General features: G+C 44.3%; 1 protein-coding gene and 1 non-coding gene across 2 annotated transcripts in view; one reads left to right on the top strand and one right to left on the bottom strand.

Moving 5' to 3' along the window:
* Positions 1-478: 478 nt before the first annotated feature.
* USP13 (ubiquitin specific peptidase 13) overlaps positions 479-22,930 on the top strand; it is a 111,355-nt gene continuing 88,903 nt past the window's right edge. The window contains exon 1 of the mRNA XM_010976246.3: positions 479-838. Within this exon, the coding sequence (XP_010974548.3) occupies positions 671-838 (168 nt within the window). The 5' untranslated portion in view covers positions 479-670. The remainder of the gene's footprint in view (positions 839-22,930) is intronic.
* Positions 22,064-22,244, bottom strand: LOC116155835 (small nucleolar RNA SNORA81). Its single transcript, XR_004139729.1, has one exon. It is a non-coding gene; the product is annotated as a small nucleolar RNA SNORA81 (small nucleolar RNA).

Here is a 22,930-nt window from a genome sequence, read left to right on the forward strand (position 1 = left end):
ACTTAAAGAAAATCTGTATTATTGTAACAATATACAGCTATCCTTACTGGAGTCTACTCTATTTTCTTTTAATGAGCTTTAGATGTTTTTTAAAAAGTGAGAAATAAGGCTTAGTGAGATTAACACCGAAGTGCAAAGCACAAATTTCGATTTGGGCCCGACGTTAGGTTCCAGATTTGCACCTCGAGTCCCATCCCTACCCAATCAGGGGAAGTCCCCGCTGTTCTCGGCTGTTTTAAAAGCAAGCGGTTTTAAAACCTCAAATCCTCTTTGTGTTGGCTGCCTCAGAGCTGACTCTTCGCAACCTAGCGATGTAGGATAGAAAACACCGCGGTGGGGGCCCACGGCGGCCCGCTCCCGAGCCTGCGCCCGGGGGCTCGCCCTCCGCCCCCGCCACCGAGCGGGGCCAGGGCGCCAGGCCCCTCTCCAGTGCCCCCTCCCCGCACGCTGCGGCTGGCGCTCCCAAGCGCCCCGCCTGACGCTGCAGCTGGGCCGGCGATTCGCCATTGGATTAAAAATAGCAGCGTCCCCTCCGCCCGCCGGGGGCCCCGGCTCCCGCCCCGCGGCCCGCTCTCCCCGCCCGCCCCGGCTCGGCTCCGGTCGCCCGCGCAGCCCGCCGCCGGCAGACCCAGCGCTCCTGCTCGGCTCGGCTCGGCTGCGCGCCGCGGCCATGCAGCGCCGGGGCGCCCTGTTCGGCATGCCGGGCGGCAGCGGCAGCAGGAAGATGGCTGCAGGAGACATCGGCGAGCTGCTGGTGCCCCACATGCCCACGATCCGTGTGCCCAGGTCCGGGGACAGGGTCTACAAGAACGAGTGCGCCTTCTCCTACGACTCCCCTGTAAGTGAGGCTCGGCGGCGGCGGCGGCGCCTCGGGGGAGGGTCGCGGTGCCGGCGGCCTGAGGCGGCCGCGAGCGGAACTCGGCGGCACGTGAAGCGGGGGGAGAAGATGCGCAGTGGCAGCCGGGGACCTCCTCCCGGAGGAGGCGGCGGAGTTGCCTCAGGGGCACGGCAGTTCAGCAAACACTTAGCGAGAGCCTACTGGGTGCTGGGCGCTGCATTCCCGAGGCTGCTGCAGCCGAATACTGGGCTTGGCGGCCGGGGTGGTTTGCTCCGCCAGCCCTCTTAGGCTGACAGGGCCCCAGTTCCTAGCAGCCTGCCCAGAGCCCCGCCACCGTTTGAAAGATAGATCGAATCGAAGAGTTTCCTGGTCTAACAGTCTGTTGCAGATGGCTTGCGTCCTCTTTGGGTCGAGAGCGGTGGGCGGGTTGGTGGATGAGACTGATTCCCTCCGGACGCACACAGCCCTTCTCTGTCTGGGACCGTTTGCTTTTCCTGGGATTCCCACTCCTGGACAGTTCTCATTTCCTCTCTGAGCTTTTCTCCGTCCACTTTAAATTTCTCCCCGCTTCTTTTCGTTCCGTCAGAATGTCGGAAGAAACCCTCGGGTGCTTCCACCCGGGCAGCAGAAATAGGGGGTCTACCGGATTATTACGGTTTCCTCAAGCCTTCCCTTTCCCCCTATAAATGAGTCACTTTGACTGAAATGCACTAGTGTATATTATTAAAAGTTCAATCGCGAGTCGTGACCTCAGACAGACTGGAGTGGGAAGTGGAGACGCACCGCCGTTTTCCACCCAGGACGGTTGGTGGTGGTTTTCACCAGGTTGTATGTGTATGTGTAGGAAGGAAAAGGAGGGTGAATGTCCCTTTCAGGAGTCAAAATGGGCTTCAAAGTGACTCAGCTGTCTGGCGTTTATCATGTCTTTTTGAGGACCAGGTTATTTTTATCCACCCATTTTAGAGCTCGTGTGTCACCCGCAGATCTCAATGCAACCAGGAGGTGCATGGATTTGGAGGGACTGAGGCAGGTTTCACAACAATAGTCTCACACATTTTATTCCTATTATGTATTGTTGGAGGGAGGAAAAAATCAAATGAGTGGCAAAATTTCCAAAGTATCCTTTATTATCTTGTGAGTTGATTTCGGCTGCTTTCAAAGCTTTTTTGCTTGGTACACATTGGAGTCCCAGAATTAGTATCCTCTCTGATATTTAATTTTTCTGTTATGCTAATTCCAGATCATTTGGTGGATAAAAATCTCACGTGTTTGTTTATGACTTGACTTATTTTTTTCTTCCAAAAAGGTCTGTGTAGAGTGGAATGAAATGGTTATATTGAATATTTAGCATATTGTGATCGCACTATTTAATGTGACTGCCAGCAGTCATTAAATACTGTTAACCACAAAGTATTTGAAAGTGGCATTTTCAGATTTTGTGTCCAGTGTTGGGCAGTTTCCCACTAATAGTTCCTAAGGGTGCAGAGGGTTGACCCTAATTAACTTAAGCCGTCAGTGGATTGTGAACTCCAGGAAGAAAGTGGCCTTAAGTCTTTTAGGATGACACAACATGTGAAGTGGGTAAAACTACTTTTCTGTGTTTGATCTGGGTTACGCTTCAAATTCTTCTTACAAATTTTGTTATTGGAAGTCTTTACCACGTCATGTAGTGTATGGCAGGTGTGAAAAAAAAGCTGCTTATCTTCATTCACTTCCACAAATAGTTATTGGGAGCTTACTGTTTGCCAAACACTAACCTAGAAGCATCTTATCCAGTATAAAATGATGATTTCATTCACGTCACGGTAGTTCCTTGGGGAAGACTGGCTTATTTACAAGGCCGATGAATCAGTATATTTCATTTTCTATGTTTCAAGGGAGGAAGAGAAAGAAGGTTTTATAACAAGTTATATTAAAGCACAGTGCATGATAATTCGAGATCTTTCCCTATGGTACTTACTTAACACTTCATCATGAAACCCATGAAGGTTCCTGAGCACCTACTATGTGTCATCTCATACATGCATGGCTGTAAGAACCATCTGGAGCAAAATCCATTGGTACCAAACATAGCAGAGACTTTAATCCACAAGTGCCATAGAACTATGGTAGAGAAAAGACTAAAACCATGTGAGTGGAAAGAAATAGTCATCCTTGTATTGGATACTTTTGTAAATGGTCATAGATAAAGATGGATAGAAATAAATAGGAGACCAGCATTCTGACCCAGGTAAATCACATGTGCAAACACATAAAGTGTGACTATTTTCTTCTTATTTGCTTGTAATGTATTTGGAAGAAAAAGACCGATTTTCTAAGCAGTAAGATCAGAACTAAGTAGAGAGTAGAAGATGGGGCCTTTCATAGCTAGAATAGGATCTTGATTCCATACATCAGTTATGAGAAAGCTACTGTGAGTAATGTGATTTGAAGTGGTCTTAGAGGAAGACTGAATTGATAAATTTTTATTTTGTGTCTACCATGTGTAAGGCAAGGTGTGACCACCTTTGTGGTTCTTCACCTTTGTGGGTGAAGTGGGACTGATTTCAGTAGTCCTCTCCTCCCTCTCTGCCCACCTGCTAGGACTTAGCACACAGCAGATGTGTAATAACAATTCTGGGATCAGTGTGAATTTGTTTTTTCATCTAGCAATTTGATTTCATCCCAGGCCCACCTTCTCACCTTGACCAGTAGGTTCACCTCTCCATGACTTGGTTCATCTTGCAAGATCTGCAGTGGGACCTTCCTGGAGAGTGGGGACTGTATCTTTGTGTCCCTAGCTATTGGCCCAGCATCTGGTATATATACCAGGAACTCAATGAATGTCTAGGAAATGTATGAATTATATGCAGTTACATCTTCTGAAAAGGGTTACTATACAACATAGGGGAAACAGTGAGAAAGGAATCACATGGGATTATCATGTAGAATGTAGTGACTTTGTTGTGGGGGACAAACGTGAAAGAGAGAGTGAGACTGGCAGAGTTGGAATCCCAGCTCTGTGTCCTGGCTGTGTAACTTCTCTGTGCCCCAGTTTCTCCATCTGTGGAATGGGGGCAATATTTGAACCTACCTCATGGGATTGTTTTGTGGATTAAATAAATTAATATGTAAAATGTGCCTGGCCAAACAGTAATCACTATAGGAAGAAAGGAAAGAGATAAAGAGAGTTAATCATGGGTTGTAAACCCAAGTGTTTGGTTGTCAGGTGTTATGTAGAAAGTTTGGTGTGGGTAAGTGGGGAAATTGGTTCATACTTATGCTCACAAACCTTCATGAACCACCATGGAAAATCTACTCTCATGTCCTTAGTTACTGAGCTCCTCTGTCCTCTGAATGTACTTCGTCCCACCTCCCCTTACCTTCTAGGTTACCAGTTCTGGGGAGTTAGTCTCTGGGTCTTCAGCATATAAGACTCATTTCCTTTTCCAGGACCACCTTCCTCTTTTGATCATCGCTCAGAGCTCATTCTCATCTTTTCTGTCTGCTTCAGAAAAGCATCCTTTCCTCTGAACCGCACAATACTTAGGGTCTGTGTCATACAACACGGCAATTACAGTCTGTCTTCTATAGTTTTACAGAAAATCATTCTATTTTCTTTTATCCATTTCACTGGTAGTTTTAAAACATTACTAGGTGTGAAGCCTTATTGAGTATTAGGTACGAGAGTTGCTGAGCCACTCGGCTGATTATGCCCCCTCACCACCTGTCTGAGGGTGGGGAGTTTATCTTATGCCCCGTCTTAGCTGGAGTCCACTGAAGACCGAGACAAGGGCTTTGGCACAGGCTGTTTATTTTGGAAAGATATCCCAGGCAACAGAAGTGGAAGAATGTCCAAGGGAATAGGAACAAAGGGAAGGAAAGAAAGTGAACCCAAAGGTGAGGTATCGAGCCTGCTACCACGGTGGATGCTCAGCCCGTCCAGGACTGCCTGGGGGACTGTCAGTGTACCTCAGCATCATCCACCTGGGACACGGAAGAGGAGAGTGCTTACCCACTGGCTCCCACGGCCCGTTGGTCAGGGGTGCCCCATGGCCGAAAGACTCTGACTCTTCCTGGTTTGTGTTTGTGTTGGAGAGGCTGAGCAGGCTCCCCGCAGGCTCGCTGAGACCAGCAGCTGCTGAGAAGCGAGAGATTCCCTGTGTCACTGTTGGGTCTCTGCCTTCCTGGGAGTCTTTGCAAAACTCTGGTGGACAGACTTTGGTAGTTGGTGGTTTAGATATCCATCAGGAAAGGCTTTGAGATCATCTACTTGTAGGAAAATTTCATGTTAGGGGCTCACTAAATCCTTCTGTGATATTGTGATTTACAATAAGGAATATATATTTGATCTTTGTCCTTGTTCCTGGCACAGAGCTCCTAAAACTCTTGGAATTTCTTACATGATAGGAGCCAGGAAAGTGTCTTTTGTTATGCATAACAAGCCCTTTCAGCCACACCTGAGTTTCTGTTAGGGGCTTTTGGACCATGCCTAAGGATGGGCTGGTTGTCAGGGGAATCATCTGCAAGATGAGAGGGTTGGAACTTTGGGGCCCCCTCACCTCCTGGAAGTGGAGAGAAGCTGGGGACTTATGTAATCAACAGTGGCCAATGGTTTAGTCATTCTTGCCTATCTAATGAAGACTTGAAAATCCCTGCACTACACCCTTTCCCCAATTCCTGCGTATCTCTTCTGGTTGTTCACTGGTATCCTTTAACATCCTTTGTAATAAACTGATAATCTAGTAAGTAAATTGTTTTCCTGAGTTCTGTGGGCTGCTCTAGCAAATTGATCAAACTTGCAGAGGAGGCCATGAGAACCTATGACTTACAGTCAGTCCTTCAGAAGCACAGGTGACAACATGGACTTGCGATTGGTGTTTTAAGTAGGGGGGCAGGGGGAGGCAGATTAGGGGACTGAGCCCTTAACCTGTGGAATCTGATGGTGACTCCAGGTAGTGTCAGAATTGAGTTAAACTGTGGGACACTCAGTGTCTTCAGAGAGTTGGAGAATTGCTTCCTGTGGGAAATGTCCTCCTTACCCCCATCCCAATTTGGTGACCAGAAGTGAAGTGTTCTGTGAGTAGAGGAGAAACACAGGAGTGCACTTCTGTCTTTCTATCCTTCCTTCTACAAATATTTATGGATCTGCCTGGTACTACCTAAGACATTACTGCTAATAATAATGACAGCTAATATTTATACAGAGCAGTGGTTCCCAATGTATGCATCCTGGCTGGACCAGCAGCACTGGCGTGCCCTGGGACCCTGTTAGAAATGCAGATTCTTGGATCCCATCCCAGACCCACTGAAACAGACACTCTGGGGATGGGGTCTAGCAACCTGTGTTCATATAAACTCACCAGCTAATTCTGACACGTGCAGAAGTTTGAGATCCAGTGATAGGGCGCTTACTAGGTACCAGGCATCATTCTAAACATATTTATTCATATATTAACTCATGTCATCCTCTTGACAACCTTATGCTGTATATATTGTTATCATCATTTTGCAGATGAGGAAACTGAAGCACAAAAAGTTATACAGACAATAAATGGTAGAGCTGAGATTTGAATCCAGATTGTCTGGCTCAAGAATTTCTCCTTTTTTTGTCCCTTGTTTATACCATCTTAACCGTGTTAATTGTACTGCTCAGTGCCATGAGTACATTCACATTGTTGTGCAACCATCACCACCATCCATCTCCAGAACTTTTTTATCATCTCAAACTGAAACTCTATACCCATGAAGCAATAACTTCCCATCCCCCCTGCCTCCAGCCTCTGGTAACCACTGTTCTATTTTCTGTCTGTGTTAATTTGCTTATTCTAAGTATCTCATAAAAGTAGAATCAGACAGTATTTGTCCTTTTGTGTCTGGTTTGTTTCACTTAGCATATCTTCAGGTTTCATCTATGTTGTAGTAGGTATCAGAATTTCCTTCCATTTTTAAGGCCAAATAATGTTGTGTAGTTTGTGTAGACCACGTTTTGTTTATCCATTCTTCTGTCGATGGACATATGAGTTGCTTCCACCTTTTGGCCATCATGAATAAAGCTGCTGTGATCAGTGATGTACAAGTATCTGCTTGAGTCCCTGTAGAATCTGTGCTTTTTACTATTGTGCTATGTATGCTGCCTTCTAGGCAATGAGACTTGCCATCATGGTACCTACTTGTTTCCCAGGGGAAAAAATAATTTAATTTAGGATCTATGTGGAAAAATCCTCCTCCTAATGGTTAAACAGATATAAGATAGTAAAGCAAAATTTAGGAACTTACAGATTTTTTTTTCTCTTTGAGGATGTAAACTTAAACTAAATCTAATTGGTTTCACATATCAAAAGTTCCCTTCCAAAAGCAACTAAAAAGTTGTTTTCTAGCAACAATTCTCAAGCTTTTTGCCCCTTTATTCTCTTAAATATTTTTGAGGATGCCAGAGAGCTTTTGTGTGGTTTCTATCCATTGATATTTACCATATTAGAAATTAAGACAGAAAAACTTAAAACAACTTCCATTCCGTTAGCTGTTAGAGTGATGATGCCTTCGAATGTCATGTAGACTCTGAAAAATGCCACTGAAAGCTCATGGGAGAATGGGAGTGAAAAAGGCAGATAAGTTCGTGTTATGAAAATAGTTTTGACCTCTCAGATCACTTGAAGGGTCTTGGGGCATCACGGGGTTCCCAGGCCGTACCTTGAAAACCAAAGTTCTAGAGTTTAGGCAAGAAAAATACAACTGGTTATTCCAGTGACAAACTCCACCTGCATTGTGGTTTTTGTGGGTTCACATTTTCATATTTGTGGTGATTGAATAACTTGTTGTTAATCTTAGCTCAACCATAATGTCATATTCCACATGTACATTCTTTTTTAAGCAAATTAAAATTTAGAGAATTTGACTCCTTTTGGAAAAAAAAACTGCAGCTACTCAGGCTGGGAAGTGTTGGCTCTTTCAGAGATGGGAATTCTTCATTCAGGTGACTGTAAGCTTTACTGTAGGGTGGTATGGCTGGGCTGTTTCTTTGGGGAACCTTAAATTTTAGCATCCTGATTTTTTTTCTTTGGCCACTGGTTAGGAGACTTCTGTCATCTCATGCCTGAAAACTGAACACTTATCTGCTGGATTCAGGGAGCTGAGCGGGAGAAGAAGCTGAGGGTGGTCTCAGTATCTGGATATTGAATACCAGCTGGATATTGTCTCCTGGCTCTCAACCTGATCCCTGTTTTGCTAAGCTTTCTCCCATGTTGCAGGGGCTAGGAACCTGGACACTACATTTCCTGGAATCCTTTGACAGCACGATTCTCATTTTGATTCTGCCAGAGAGATCTGGAAGGCCGAAGAGAAGAAGAAGTCACTATTGCTAATGTATATGGCAGATGTGAGATTTCCCTATCAGCTTCTGAGTGTCTTCCTGGGACTCAGAGCCACCTTGGTTATGGGAGAGCTGGGGTCGTCTGTTCAGCTTCTTGTGATCCTTGTTCATCCTGATTTCCTGAACTTGAGTAGTGATTTCTCTGACCTTGGCTTTCACAGCTCTTCCCATGATTTTGTAAGCCTCTAATTTCCTATGTTACATCCTTTCCTGCTTGAAATACCTAGAATAGTTTGTAGTTTTCTGACCAGTTCTGGATACATGTCTAAGTCTCCGTGTATTATAATACCTCTATTCTTAACTGAGCCCATTGTCCCACAGACCTGAGTCCTTTGTTTTTACCTACTTTAGAGAATAAATCAGTAGTTTTCTGGTGTGGAGGGGACTGCTTGGAGTAGCAGAGGGGTCTGGGGCTCTGAGTGCTACCTACACAGATTTTTCAACCCTTCCCCCTTATTTTAGCTCCTTTTTCACCCTAATTTCAGAATCAGCTGGAGCTGCCAGTTCTGGAGTCTTTTGGAAATTCTGGGGTGTAAATCAGATTGGATCATGACTTTCCCACTTGCAGGCCTAGGATTCGGCTTTGTCAGCTCATCTTAGTCTTTTTAAGCACTTACCCATATGGAGTCCAGTTTCCAGATTTTGTGGTTTATGTTTTTTTAAAAAAAATCTCCTAAGTGTTCTTTTATTTGAGCTTCAGAAAGGAGTGAAATTGATGTATGGATGTAATCAGGCCTATGTACCCTAGAGTCCTGCTTTTCCAAACTAATAATCAATAAGTCACTTGCTGTCTCTTTTTGGCAGCAATTAATTAATTACCTTTAAAGTTGTATCATTTTTAGAGCTTTGGAATGTAAGAGATGATGCTGATCCTGTCTGGGAGCCTTGCTGGGAATGTTTGTGATCTCAGCCATACTGAATCTGGACTTCTGTGCAACTGTGCATTCTCTTTTCACTCCCCTGCATTCTTCTTCCTCTGGACTGGAGCTCAGTTAAAGGTGCTGTCTTGCATTCAGTGCCCTGGGCTGGGAGATGTACAGTATCATCCACTCTACCTCCTGCTACTTCTCTCTGTTTTTAAATAGTTGTGTAAAATTTACGATCTTTAGCCTACCCGTCAGTGGTATTAAGTATATTCCCATTGTACAGCCATCACCACTGTCCATCTCTGGAACTCTTCATGTGCAACTGAAACTCTGTCCCCATTAAACAATAACTCCCCATTCCTCCTGCATCCCTTCTGTCTTCTAGGTACCTTATAAAGGGAGATCATGCAGTATTTATCTTTTTGTGACTGGCTTATTTCATGTACCATGTTTTCAGGGTTCACCCATGTTGTAGCATGTGTCAGAATTTCTTTCCCTTTTAAAGCTGAATAATATTCCATTGTACATATACACCACATTTTGTTTATCCATTCATCTGTCAGTGGACACTTGATGGCTTCCACCTTTTAGCTGTTTGAATAATGCTGCTATGCACATGGGGGCATCCCCTCTCTTTTACATCACGTCCCATTAGTGACCAGGTTCCGGCTTGTCCTCCTCTCTCCTTCTCCACTGCTGGGGCTCAGGCCCTCATCATCCCTTGCCTGGACTCTGGCGGAACCCCGTTAACTGACCCCCTTGCCTCCCTCCTCCCTGTCACTTTGCACTCTCATTGTTTCTCTAAAGCATGGGTCTTAACATATCATTTCCCTGCCTAGAAATTTTCGAAATTTCCAGCTTTCCTTGCTAGGTTGTCCCTTGGCACCTGCCCTCTGGCCCCATTCCCTTTGGCCTGAAGGACTTTATGTTCTGCATGTGCTCCGTGCTTTCTCTGCCCTACGCGTTGGCCCGTGCTCTTCCCTTGGCCTGGAATGCCTTCTCCCAACCCCTCACCACCTGGGAAACCCACCCATCCCTAAAAACCAGCTCAGGTGTTCTCATGGGGTCCTTTCCCCCAACCCCCCAAGCTGGGTTAGAGACTTATTTTCCTGTGCTTTCAAAGCACTCTGTAGATCTCTATCATGGTTGGAATACTGATTGTTGAAGACACAGAAGGTGTTACAGAATCAAAGAGAAAAGAGTTGAGGACTGAAAACTGTGCCATTTGTGAACCTAGTAAGGCTGCATCTTTCCTATTTTTTTTTCTATTTTTTAAAAACCATGAACATATGCTTTGGAATAAAAAATGTTATTGAAAATAACCACTGCCATATTTTCATTTTATCATATTGTCTGGAAAGTCGTAAGCTTGACCCTTGACAAGCTGGGGAAAAGTGTCTTGGGTACTTGTCTGTGTGTTTTGTAGACGGTGATTCTAGATGCCCCGGGGTCTTGGTAGACATGCTCACATGTACCGCTCCTCAGGGAGATGACAAGAGAGCTGGTCTCCGTGGACGTGGCCCAGGCCTCTGTGCCACCACTGTTCACATTCAGCGTTACAGGGGGTCAGCCCAGGACTCCCCTTGTCCCCACGTGCAGGGCAGGTGTGAACAGGAGCACCTAGTTTCGAGCTGGAACAGTAGGACAACGCAATAATGACGAGAATTTAATGAAGCTGAACATGCTTCTAGATCAGAGATGTTGCTTGAGGGGCAGAATAGTATGTGCTTCCTGTGATAAGATTAGAAATAAAACCTTTGTTTTGCGGTAAGTAGCAAGTACTGATACTTATTTAGAGCCTACTAGGTACACAGGACTGCGCTCTGTGTGATAGGGGGTCGGGAGGTGTGAGTATTTAGGAGAGAAACAGAGGCCCCAGGAGAGGAGAGTATGATGGGAGTCTTTCTATCACGGTGGAGTGTGAGCACCGATTTTGCGTGTCTGTAATGAGGCAAAGCCTATACTAGGTATTTTTATATACATCATCTCATTTAATTACAGTAGTAACTGGCTAATAAATTATAGTTACCATTGTTGTCCCATTTTACAGAAGAGAAAACTGAGAGTCAGGGAGATTAGGTAGCTTGTCCAAACACTGGTTCCTGACAGAGATGGAACGTAAGCCCTGACATGTCATGAGGTTGGACCCTGAAGCAGTTACAGGATATTTAAGTTTTAAACAGTATGGCTCTTGTAATGTGTGAGTGGAGCTTTCAGGCACAGGAATAATCAGTAAAATCTAGAAGTTACTGGTATGGACAACTGGATGGGGTCTGAAGAGGTGGCATTTTGGGGGAGGGAGAGGACGAAGGCATGGAGGTGGGACCAAGCCCTGCATGTATGTGAGAGACTTAACTGGCTTCTGGAAGAGAGGATTGCTGGGGAGATTGAAAAGCAAGGCTGAGACCTCTGTGGGTTATAAAGGAGATTGTCTTGATCAGGTTAAACCAGAAGGGCTGGCCAGTTAGGATCAAGAGAACAGCGTGAGGCAGTGGTTATGTGGTGCCTCTGTTCTGGGAATGGAATGAGGAGTAGGTTTGGATGTGGGGAGACCTTAGGAATTCAGCTAGGAATCTCCTGTAATATTGGTGGGGGGTGCTTTCATGAGAGTGATGGCAGTGGGGATAGAGGTGGGGTGGAGGGACTAACCTCAGTGGAGATTCTGATGAAAGATAGGGCCCAACTTAGTGACGGAGTCGCTTAGTGCAGTGGGTGAAGGCGTGGGAGGAGTTAAAGATGACTTCATGGCTGGCACCTTGGGAGATGGAGCCTGTCAAGGACACAGATGAGCAGGGTGGCGGGTATAGCTCAGTGGTAGAGTGCTTGCTTAGTTAGCCTGCATGAGGTCCCAGGTTCAATCCCCAGTACCTCCATTAGAAACAAACAAACAAACAAACAAACAAATCTAATTACCCCCCCCCCCAAAACCAACCAACCAACCAAACAAAAGGACACAGATGAAGATGGTGAAATGGTCAGGTGTGAGTGGGCAAGTATTGCATGCCCGTGTGGAAAATGTGGGACTGGCACGGAGCTCAGGGGTCAGGGTTCAGACTGCAGAATCTGGCAGTCCTTAGTTTAGAGACCCTGGATTTGTGAGTAGCAATTCCTTTTGAAGGGCCCCAGGGCTCCACCTCTTTGCCCCTGGGATCTTCCCCCAGGTTATGGGGGAAGCAGTGACTGGCATAGGCCTCTTGCCCGTCCACTGATTAGCCATGTTCCAGAGACACTCAGACTGGAGCCTGGGGCAGTGCTTCCAGCGCGTTGGTGTGGCCTCTCTCTCCAGACCCCCAGGCAGCTGAGCAGGACCACTGACAGATATGGTTGAGTGGCTGAAGCGGATGAGGGTGGGCACGCTGAGGAGGCCGCCGAACCCTGTAGCTACTTTACCAGCATCTCGGAGCGCAGCTTGGTGGGTCCTTGCCCCTGTGGTTGTCAGGAAGCTATCAGCTGAGAATGGCCACCTCCAAGGACTCCAGCTGTCCTTTCGAGTCTGTGGAGGGGAGCCGGCAGGGCCTGCTGAAGCTTCTTCCCTCCCTTGCAGAAAAGCCTGGCAGGGCACCTGGTATAGGCTACTAACTTGAGCAGGGTGGCTCTCCTTTGCCTGCCCCTTTTGCTTTCCTGGAATGAAAGAGCCTTGAAAAAAAAGAAGAAACTGCTCTTTTCCCCAAGACGGCGTGTGCTTGCTGACAGCCGCCCACCTGGCACCTGCCACCAAAATGGCATCTGCTTCTCAGTTGCACTTGGTAGCATGTGGGGGACCAGACTGGCCTAGGTTCAAATCTGCCCCGCTTCTTATTACTTAATAGCAACATGACTTCAGCAAGTGCCTTAGTTTTACTGAACTTCTCTGAGCCTTGGTTTTCCCTTCTGTAGGACCTCCCTTGCACGGTTGTTGTAATCACGGCTGCACATGAAATGTTACTTGTTGAGCTCCATCTCTTTAGTGAGATGCAGAAGAGGGGTCCCTCTAAGAAGGTGAAATGGGATTTAGGGGGTTTGGGGATTACCATAAAGGGACGTCTTGTACTTGGTAATTCTTTGTGAGGCTCTGTCCTAGAGCGAGAGCTTTGTGTTTGCTGGCCTCCTTGTGGGGAACTCTGTTCAGGGCTATTATTCAGACTCAAGTTCAGTACATGCTGATGGGCTTTTATGGGTTAGCTTGGAAACCTAATCCTCGTGTTGAATGCAGTTTATCAGGGGAAATGCATCCTGAAGAAAATCATCTCTTTTTAAAAATAATAAGAAATGTCTATAAAAGGTTTTTACCTTTGACAAGGTGGTTTCACACTTTTTGTTTTTTTAGATGTAAGTTGGGAATGACTTAGCTGTATTATAGCTTCAATTTAGCATTGCTGAAGATGCTCACCTTAGTGTCTTCATCCTCTGATGATTTTTATTTTGCCCATTTGTCCTGTGAGCATCGTAGTCGCTGCTCCTGGTGCCCCGCCTGAACCCTTCCCAGCTGCTCAGGTGACAGCATCCTCATTGCTCCAAATACCCAGAGCAAGGATTTAGTTTTGTTTTTTTTTTAAGGATTTAGTTTTCTACTCAGGAAAAAAGTTAATAAATGATGCCTCAGTGGAACAATACATTTATAATGTGTCAAAAGCTGCTCGGACTGTGCCTTTAGCCATGCAGCTCCGAGGTGTAGGAGTTCTCTGCAGAGAGAATAGGAGTTCTTCCAGCAAACTGGAAGAATCATTACTGCATTGACATTTCTATTTTTCCTTAACATTTCGTGGCCACAAGCATGATTTATCAATGTTGAGCTATCTCTTGGGATTATATGCATTTTTTTTCCTACTTAGCTAATAGGGACAAATTTATTTCAGTGTATTTGCTGTTGAAAACAAGTTTTTGCATTTTGCAACTACTGTATTCTGGTAGTTCTGTTCTACTAGTGAACTGTTTGAGTCTTTTCCTCATGATCATGATTTTTTTTTTTTTTTTTTTGAGTAAAGATAGACTTATTTAGAGAGATACATACTACATAGAGTGCAGGCTGTTTCAGAAGGTGAGAGAAAGGCCACGAGGTGTGGGGGTGGGTGCTCAGGTTAAAGTAAAAGTAGATACACATTCCATAGACAGAGTGTGGACCTTCTCTGAAGATGAGGGAGCAAGAGAGGCCTTCAGGGCGGTGTTGCTAGTTTTTATGGGCTTGCTAACTTCAAATGCTAACAAGTGGGAAGATTATTCCAACTACTTCAGGGAAGGGGTTGGGATTCCCAGGAGTTGGGCCACCACCCACTCTGACGTTTTTGGTCAGCCTTGAAGCTGTCATGGTGCCTGTGGGAGTGTCATTTACCATGTTAATGTTACAATGAACATATAATGAAGCTCAAGGTCTACTGGAAGTTGAATCTCCCTCCATCTTGGGCCTCAAGGCCTACTAGGGGGTTGAATTTTCCACCATTTTGGTGTTAATTGCTACATTATTCCTTGAATGCCTGTGCCCTGCCCCCTTCCTTCCTGTCTCATTCCCCCCTCAGAGATTTTACTCCCATAATCTTTTGGGGGTGCAGAGGGGCGACTGTCTGTCTTCCAAAACTACTTCTGGGCTGAGTAGGGACATGGACCCTCCCTATCAGGGAGTAAAAATCTCTGAACACCTAATCTAGGGGCCCCAGGTGCATGACAGTCTTTTGTTTTTGCATCAGAGGGTGGTATGGGCTGGAATCCTTGCATAGCCGTCTTCTGATGTGGGACTGTTGTAACCTGGAAGACACAAACTTTACCAAGAGGTTAAAGATAAAAAGTTTAAAGAGGAAGAGTAGGATTATGACTATTAACTGTAAACGAGACCAAATGTCTTAATGCACAGGTTTCCCCCTGCCACGTATTATCGATGTAAAGAGAAGTACACTGGGGTACACTTGTCTTTGGGCCCTCATTTTGAGGAGTGCCACATACCCAGATATATCCTGAAGGTGCAATAAGAGATTTGAGAGCAGATGAATTTTAACAAGGAAGCAGTCATCTGGATCCATGGAAGAGATAAATTATGAACATAGTGTGGGGACAAAGATCTATTAGTATAGTTAAGTCCCGTAGTATTTTATGTTCTTGGCTTAGATGAGATGGTGGTGTAAATGATTTTTACCCACTGTTTCCATGGACTTCCAATGAATTTTTTTAAAGATGAAGCACCTTTGTAACATCAGTTTAACTGTCCATAAATGGCAAGACTTAAAAAGACATGGTTAAACACCTGTAATTGATAAAGAGACTTGTTTACAGTTACTAGAATTATGACTGATTATATATGATTTTTGGCGGGGCAGGGGGAGTTAATTAGGTTTCTTCAAATTTTTTTTTTAATAGAGGTACCAGGACCTTGCGCATACTAAGCATGTGCTCTACCACTTGAACTATACCTTTCCCCCCTCGTATTTTTTTGATAGTGCTTTTTCTCCATCATATTTCCCTTTTCTGTGGGTTGAATGCTTGCTGCACTTGATCTGAAACGTTGTTTTACTTTATTGTACTTTTGCTTGCCATCTGCGTGTACTTAAATTTTGTATTTTAAAACTGTGGTCTGTTTGTTTTGCTCTAGAAGCCAGATTGTACTGGGAATCTGTGCTCTGGTCATTGGAATATTCATATGTGCCGCTCAGATACGGAAGTTACCGGGAGGCTGAATTAATAGGCAGATGGTTGCTTGATGAAAGCAAGAGTTAAGCAGAGAGAGATGGGTAGTCTTATGAAGTAATGAGTCAAAACAGGGAGGAGTTGACCTCGATTCCTCCCATTTTCACACACCTCTACATCAGTTCTGTTTTCGATGCTGAAGGGCTGTATCCTAAAGTTATATCCTGAGTCTGCCCCAGTTTCCCCATGTCTACCACGAGCCCCTCCCTTCTTCCTTCTGCCGCGCCCACAGGCTGAGCCACCATCTTGCCCTGGGTAGACAGGGCTGTTCGTATGGAACCATGGGGTGCACTGTCCAATATGGTAACCCCCAGCCAAGTGTGACTATTGAACACTTGAAATGTGGCCAGTGCGGTCAAGAAACTGAATTTTTTATTTAACCTAATTTAAATTAATTTAGATTGAAATATGCACATGTGGCTAGTGGCCACTGTATTGGACAGCCCTGGTCCAGACTATACAGTAGCCTTGTGACCATGTGTTCTTTGGATCCTCTCCCCGTACACAGTGATCTTTAAAAATGTAGATCAGGTTGTGGCGCTTCTGACTTGGGAACCCTCCCATGGTTTTTGTATCCTGTTCCTCTCGTGCCCGTGAGGCTGACTCTGCTGGCCTCTGCGGACCTCTCCTCACGGCCCCTTGACTCCAGCACCCTGACTTTCTTTCGGTTCTTTGAGGGCATAGCCAAGCTTTTCTTGGAGCTGTGGCCTCTGCACGTGCTTTTCCATCTAGAGAGGGCGCTCTTCCCACTGTGCTTGCCTGGCCCCTCATCCTGAGGTCTCTCCCTCCCAGACACCCACCCCCACCCCATGCCCCATCCCCACCGTGCTGTGTCAAGACCCCAGCTCTCCTGTCTCCATCCTCAGGCTCCTCTATCACTCTTCTTTCTGCTGGAAATTGTCTTGTATGTCTCCTTCTGTTTATTTTCTCTCTCTCCTAGCTAGGATGTAAATGTTATCAGGACAGCAGGCCTGCTTGTCTCTCTGCTGAGTAAACTCCTCCTGCCCCATATCTCCACCCGCCCCCCACTTCTCTTGCCCTCGGAGAAGACATCACAGCCTCATTCTCTCTCACAACTTCTTTTCCAGACTCCGCACAGACCATCCCCTTTTGTAAACTTGGATGGCATCCAACTGGAGTACGGTGTCCTTGATTAGTTTCATTTTTCTCAGCTGTAATCACATTCTTGTCTGCCTCCCACATCACCTCTCTTTTACTTGTGTGTTCCCGCGTTTCCTTGGCTACTCATTTCTAGATGATCTCTTAGTTATTTCAAACCGCACTTTTACTTTGAGTAGCGAGAATATACAGCCCCTTAAAGCTGTGAAGTTGGGTTGCAAAAGCCTAAGGAAAGCTTAGTTTAAGAAAAGGGGACATTTGAACGAATGCCTACTCTAGTCCATGCACATTTTTTGATTCTAAATATTTTCAGTTAAGAAAAATATTGTTTTTATTATTAAAAAGTAAGTGAATCCATGTTCCTGAAAAATAAATTAGACAATGCCAAAAGATTATGTGAAGAAAAAAAATCCCACATTTCTCTGTGCTGGTATGACATCCTGTGCCACGAAGCGTGTGTGCCGTGTATATTACAACACACACACACACACACACACACTTCTGTTACTTCCTTTCTTCACCCAAGAATACCATGTACGGCTTTTCCTATCAGTAAATACTCAACTCAAGTCAGTTTTTAATGGCTGAAGAGGGTTACGTTTCATGGATGTACCATGAATTACTAAGCAGATGTGTTCTTTAGCATGCTGGTTATTTCTTTTCACCATTACAAACAGTTTAGTTCATTTCTTTTCTTTAAATAATCAACGTTCTAGAAAATACTGTGTTCTTGTCCTTTTTGTCTCCCTGGTGCACAAATGTGAGTCAGTCTTAGCTCGTGTTAGTAGGTAATTTGTCCTGGACGAGGATTTGCTGTGACTCTGTCTCCCTACATCATGTTTCTCTTTGAGGCAATGACCGCTTGTTTTCCACACGGTCCTGTAGTTACACAAACAAGTGTTACGTGGCGACGCTCCTTCCTGAGTGCGTGGCGGCACAGGCTCACTCTCCCTTCCTGTCCTCCAGCGGGGGCTGGTCTCCAAGAACACACCAGCGTAAACGAAGTTCTTTGAACACCTACCGATTGACAATGTGGTGTATTTTTATTTAAAGTGACTATTCACTTGCCCTTCTGAAACATGTTATAACCTTGACCTTTATATTTGCCACTGTTTTGATTCTTTAAATGGCAGGCAGTGTACAAAGAGGTGACTTTGTCCTTGATGTTATTTCTAAATCGTACGCAGGGTCCTACAACATAAAGCAATAAATGAATGGCTCTGTAGCGCTCGTATCTATATTCAGATGCACTGAAGAGCGAGTTTAAACAATGCAGGGGCTTCTGACGCTGCTCTTCTCTCTTAGGGTTTGATGGTGGGGTGGGAGTGGTCGTCAGAGGAAATCATTATAGAGCCTTGGAGGTGCCCTGTGTGGTATTTCTTGACTTCCTTGTAATTTCAGGTTTCTAAATCAAGTCTTGCCTCTTGGTCAAGTTTCTGCTCAATGCATCCTGTAAATGATAATTAGAATCTTACTTAGCTAAGAGCATGCAGAGAAGCACACATCGGCTATTCTGGGCTGGGGACCTCTGGAAGCAGGAGCCAGATGGGGTCCAAGGTGGGATGGGGTGTGGAGATGGCACCACTGTCCTAAAGACCCGTGTGAGGCTGGCCTGATTCTGGAAGGCAGGAGTTCTGGTGTCGTGCTGCTTAGAGCCTGACTTTAGCCAAACGCACCTGAGAAGCTAGTATTCCTGCTGGTGCCTCAGGCTGTTTCTCTGTGCGTGGCCATCGGTTTTCTTTTGATGAACCCCATTGTTTGGTTATGACAAAGACTTGAAGTGGAGCCTGTGCTGCGAAGTATTTTAAATCCAGATCAGAAGGGCACTGAGGACCAGTTTGAGAGACTAAACTATGTAAATGAATCACAAATAACTATGTAAAACTTACCATTCCTTCCATAAATGTTTGTTCAGTCCTGCGCTGTGCTGCTCAGGTACTGGTTTTGCAGTTCAGTGATGAGTGTGATTTTCCTGCCCTCAAGGAGCCAAGGGATGCGTGGTTCAGCTTCTGAATGTAGTGGCCCCCAGTGAAGGAAGCATGGGTTTCTCACAGCTACAGATTTTATTGAGCAATATGCTAATCACTGTGAAATGAAAGTGGATATGGGGTTAAGGACTGTCAGCACAGGGGACCGAGCAGAGGGATATGGGAATTGGTCATGGGCAGAGGCTGGCAGAGTGGACAGGTGGACGGGTGTGGGACCTGGGGAGCATCTGCAAATGCGCAGACGGTGGTATGTGCAGCCAGTTTTGATGTGGGCTGCTCTGACGGCTTAAGGCCCTGCCTGGTGTCCCCAAAGGTCCTTGAAGGGATACTTTCTTGGCAGTGAGACACTCAGAGTTGGACAGTTCACCCAGCTCTAGACCAGTGCTCCTGGAAGTGTGGTCAGCTGACTGGTGCCAAGAGATAAGTACAAACTTTGAGAGTAAGTGTTTAGAAATTTCTATGGCAACTTGACATTGCAGCCACATCCAGGCGCAGGAGCAGATTAGTTTGTTTGAACAGGATGTAGATCCATATGGGTTTTGTGTTGCTTACATGTATAACTTCACACCTGGCTGGAGAACTAGCTACGTGCAGCGGGACCACATATCTTTCCTTAATGAATAGAAGTGAAATGAAACACATAACAAAACCAAACCTGGTCCTTCAGGAGGACTTGGTAGTTTGAGAAACGCCACTCTAGATCAAGCACGAAGGTAATGGGAGGTGAGGCTGAGGGCCCCCAAGTCAAGAACTTAAGTAAATATAAAACCATTGATCTGTTCCAGTTTTATCTCAGGTTTTCTTCAGTATACAACTTCCCTTCCCCTCTTCCTCTTCTTTCTTGTCATTGGCATGTGTCTTTTTTTCATGAACTTTATTTTTCTATGCACATTCTACACAGCTCTATACATATTATCTACACACATTACACTCAAGTCATAAATTTGTCATTTTAAATGATGTTACAGTATTTTGTTGTGTCATATATTCTTAGCTCCTCTATTTGGGGCCTTTGCTACTTTTTCCAATTATTAATAGTTTATCTGTGAATTTTTTTTAACATTTTTTATTGATTTATAATCATTTTACAATGTTGTGTCAAATTCCAGTGTTCAGCACAATTTTTCAGTTATTCATGGACATATACACACTCATTGTCACATTTTTTTCTCTGTGAGTTATCATAACATTTTGTGTATATTTCCCTGTGCTATACAGTGTAGTCTATTCTACAATTTTGAAATCCCAGTCTATCCCTTCCCACCCTCCATCCCCCTGGTAACCACAAGTCTGTATTCTCTGTCTGTGAGTCTATTTCTGTCCTTTATTTACGCTTTGTTTTTGTTTGTTTGTTTGTTTTTGTTTTTTAGATTCCACATATGAGCGATCTCATATGGTATTTTTCTTTCTCTTTCTGGCTTACTTCACTTAGAATGACATTCTCCAGGAGCATCCATGTTGCTGCAAATGGCATTATGCTGTCGGTTTTTATGGCTGAGTAGTATTCCATTGTATAAATATACCACTTCTGCTTTATCCAGTCACCTGTTGATGGACATTTAGGCTGTTTCCATGTTTTGGCTATTGTAAATAGTGCTGCTATGAACATTGGGGTGCAGGTGTCATCCTGAAGTAGATTTCCTTCTGGATACAAGCCCAGGAGTGGGATTCCTGGGTCATATGGTAAGCCTGTTCCTAGTCTTTTGAGGAATCTCCACACTGTTTTCCATAGTGGCTGCACCAAACTGCATTCCCACCAGCAGTGTAGGAGGGTTCCCCTTTCTCCACAGCCTCTCCGGCATTTGTCATTTGTGGATTTTTGAATGACGGCCATTCTGACTGGTGTGAGGTGATACCTCATTGTAGTTTTGATTTGCATTTCTCTGATAATTAGTGATATTGAGCATTTTTTCATGTGCTTTTTGATCATTTGTATGTCTTCCTTGGAGAATTGCTTGTTTAGGTCTTCTGCCCATTTTTGGATTGGGTTGTTTATTTTTTTCTTATTGAGTTGTATGAGCTGCTTATATATTCTGGAGATCAAGCCTTTGTCGGTTTCACTTGCAAAAATTTTCTCCCATTCCGTAGGTTTTCTTCTTGTTTTATTTCTGGTTTCCTTTGCTGTGCAGAAGCTTGTAAGTTTCATTAGGTCCCATTTGTTTATTCTTGCTTTTATTTCTTCTAGGAGAAAATTTTTTAATATCTGTGAATATTTTTATAAAAATAATTTTTATTTTTCTCTCTTACTGTTGGGTTTCTGAAGTCAGACCCAAAGGAGCGATACTGTGTTGAAGGCCACAGTTTCCTTGCTCTCGAGAAGGGCGGAACTGATTTCTCTTGTGGGGGTGGATGTACACGTTTCCTCTGTGGCTTCAGGCTGTGTAGTTTCCATACTTTCTGCTAGTTCAGTAGACATATAACTGCCTTGAGATTGCTTTCATGTGCTTACTTCAGGTGGTGGTGAAGATATGATGATTCGATTTTAATATTTTCTTACGGCTGAAACTAAAAGCTCTTTAAAAACGCCGACAAACTCTTACCAACTTGAACCTGAGTGTTGACATCCTATAACTTTATCAAATTTTTACGTAGTTTGGAAATAAGCTTTTCTTTGTTATTGCTGTATCTTTCCCCATTCTGTTATTGTTGGTTTTCTGTTTGTTTCATTACATTTTGTAACGTAAAACGTGCTCACTAGTGTTTACATTTTTATCCTCAAGTACTCCATCTCTTTTGATATCCCATGTTTTCTTGGCCAGAAATTATTTTCCTCTTCCCAAGTAGGATAAATATGCTATTCTGCTCTTTTCCAGTTTTTGAAGTGCTGATCTATCTGGACCTTATTATAGTGTTTGGTATAAGATGTGTGTCATCTTAGGTTAATTTTCTTCTATGCTGATGTCCGACTGTCCCAGTAACTTTTATTACTGATTTCTTCCTCCCACCCCCATTTCTGTATATCTTGTGGTTTACTTACGGCAGCAGTGATCATAGAATGAATATATTTTTGGAATCTCCATTATTATGCTACCATTTATTTAAAAAAAATTAGTCCAATATATGTGAATTGCATTTGTAGTCTATTTTAATTTAATAAAGCACTCTACTACTACTACTTGAAAAAAGTATTGTTTTGTGTGCTGCCCTCTTACTCTTTGAGTTGCATTTCACTGTCAGTTGGTACAGTTCTCTAACCTGCCTGATTTATTTTTTAAAAATTTTTTCTTTAATTTTTATCTTTTTTGTAAAGACACAGCACATCAAACCTTAAGACAATGGACACCAGACATTAAGACAGAGGTGGGCCATCCCAGTCTTTACAGTCAAGTATAATTACTCTTCTTCTTGTGTGTACTCTGCCAGCATTACTACGAAGTCCAAGATGTGGCCCTAGTTTGTGCAGTTTCAGCACGGTGCTTAAACAAGAACATCCTGCCTCATTTCCTTGGCTGCACTTTTGGTCACACGAAGGGAACTGCTTTGGAGTGCTTTCTAGGGGCAAAGATCTTAGTGGGGGTGTGGGTGGTCAATGAGAGGATGAGGTTGAAGGTTTGAAAACTTAAGAGTCAATTAGCTCTGATTGATCCCAAGCTATAATCCATTCTGTGTGCTTTGGTCGCAAAGGAATTTGGGGGAGATTTGTCAGCACAGACTTCTCAACATTAGTAAGAGAAGCTGTTCAGAGCACATGGCATGGAGTATTGATTTTGTATGTGAAAGAAATTGTCTTATAGGACCAGCATTTAGACATTAATGAGGCAAGAGGGAAGAAAGTATAGATCATTAGACTTGGGGGGTGTTCTGTATGGTTAGCTTTTAAAGGGTTTTCTGTCTCAGTGTGTCTTGAGTTTTCAGAATTACTGGCAAGTGCCCTGGAGAGTGCCTTCATCTCAGAGCCTCTGGTGAGAGGCATGTGCTGCTTTAGAGGCCAGCCCGTGTGCTGGATGGAAGATGCCCGTGGATGTTTGTAGTAGGATCCTTCCCTATGCGGGGTTGTCTGTGAGTGCCAAAGCGTTTTTCTCTTTGTGACAATATCAAGTGACTCCAGAAATTTGAGATTGAAAGTTTGGCATGTCAGATTTTTATCAAGATCTCTAATAAGTCAAAGACTCTTGGC

The sequence above is a fragment of the Camelus dromedarius genome, chromosome 2 (genome assembly GCF_036321535.1).
Source record: "Camelus dromedarius isolate mCamDro1 chromosome 2, mCamDro1.pat, whole genome shotgun sequence".
In the NCBI taxonomy this organism is placed as follows: domain Eukaryota; kingdom Metazoa; phylum Chordata; class Mammalia; order Artiodactyla; family Camelidae; genus Camelus; species Camelus dromedarius.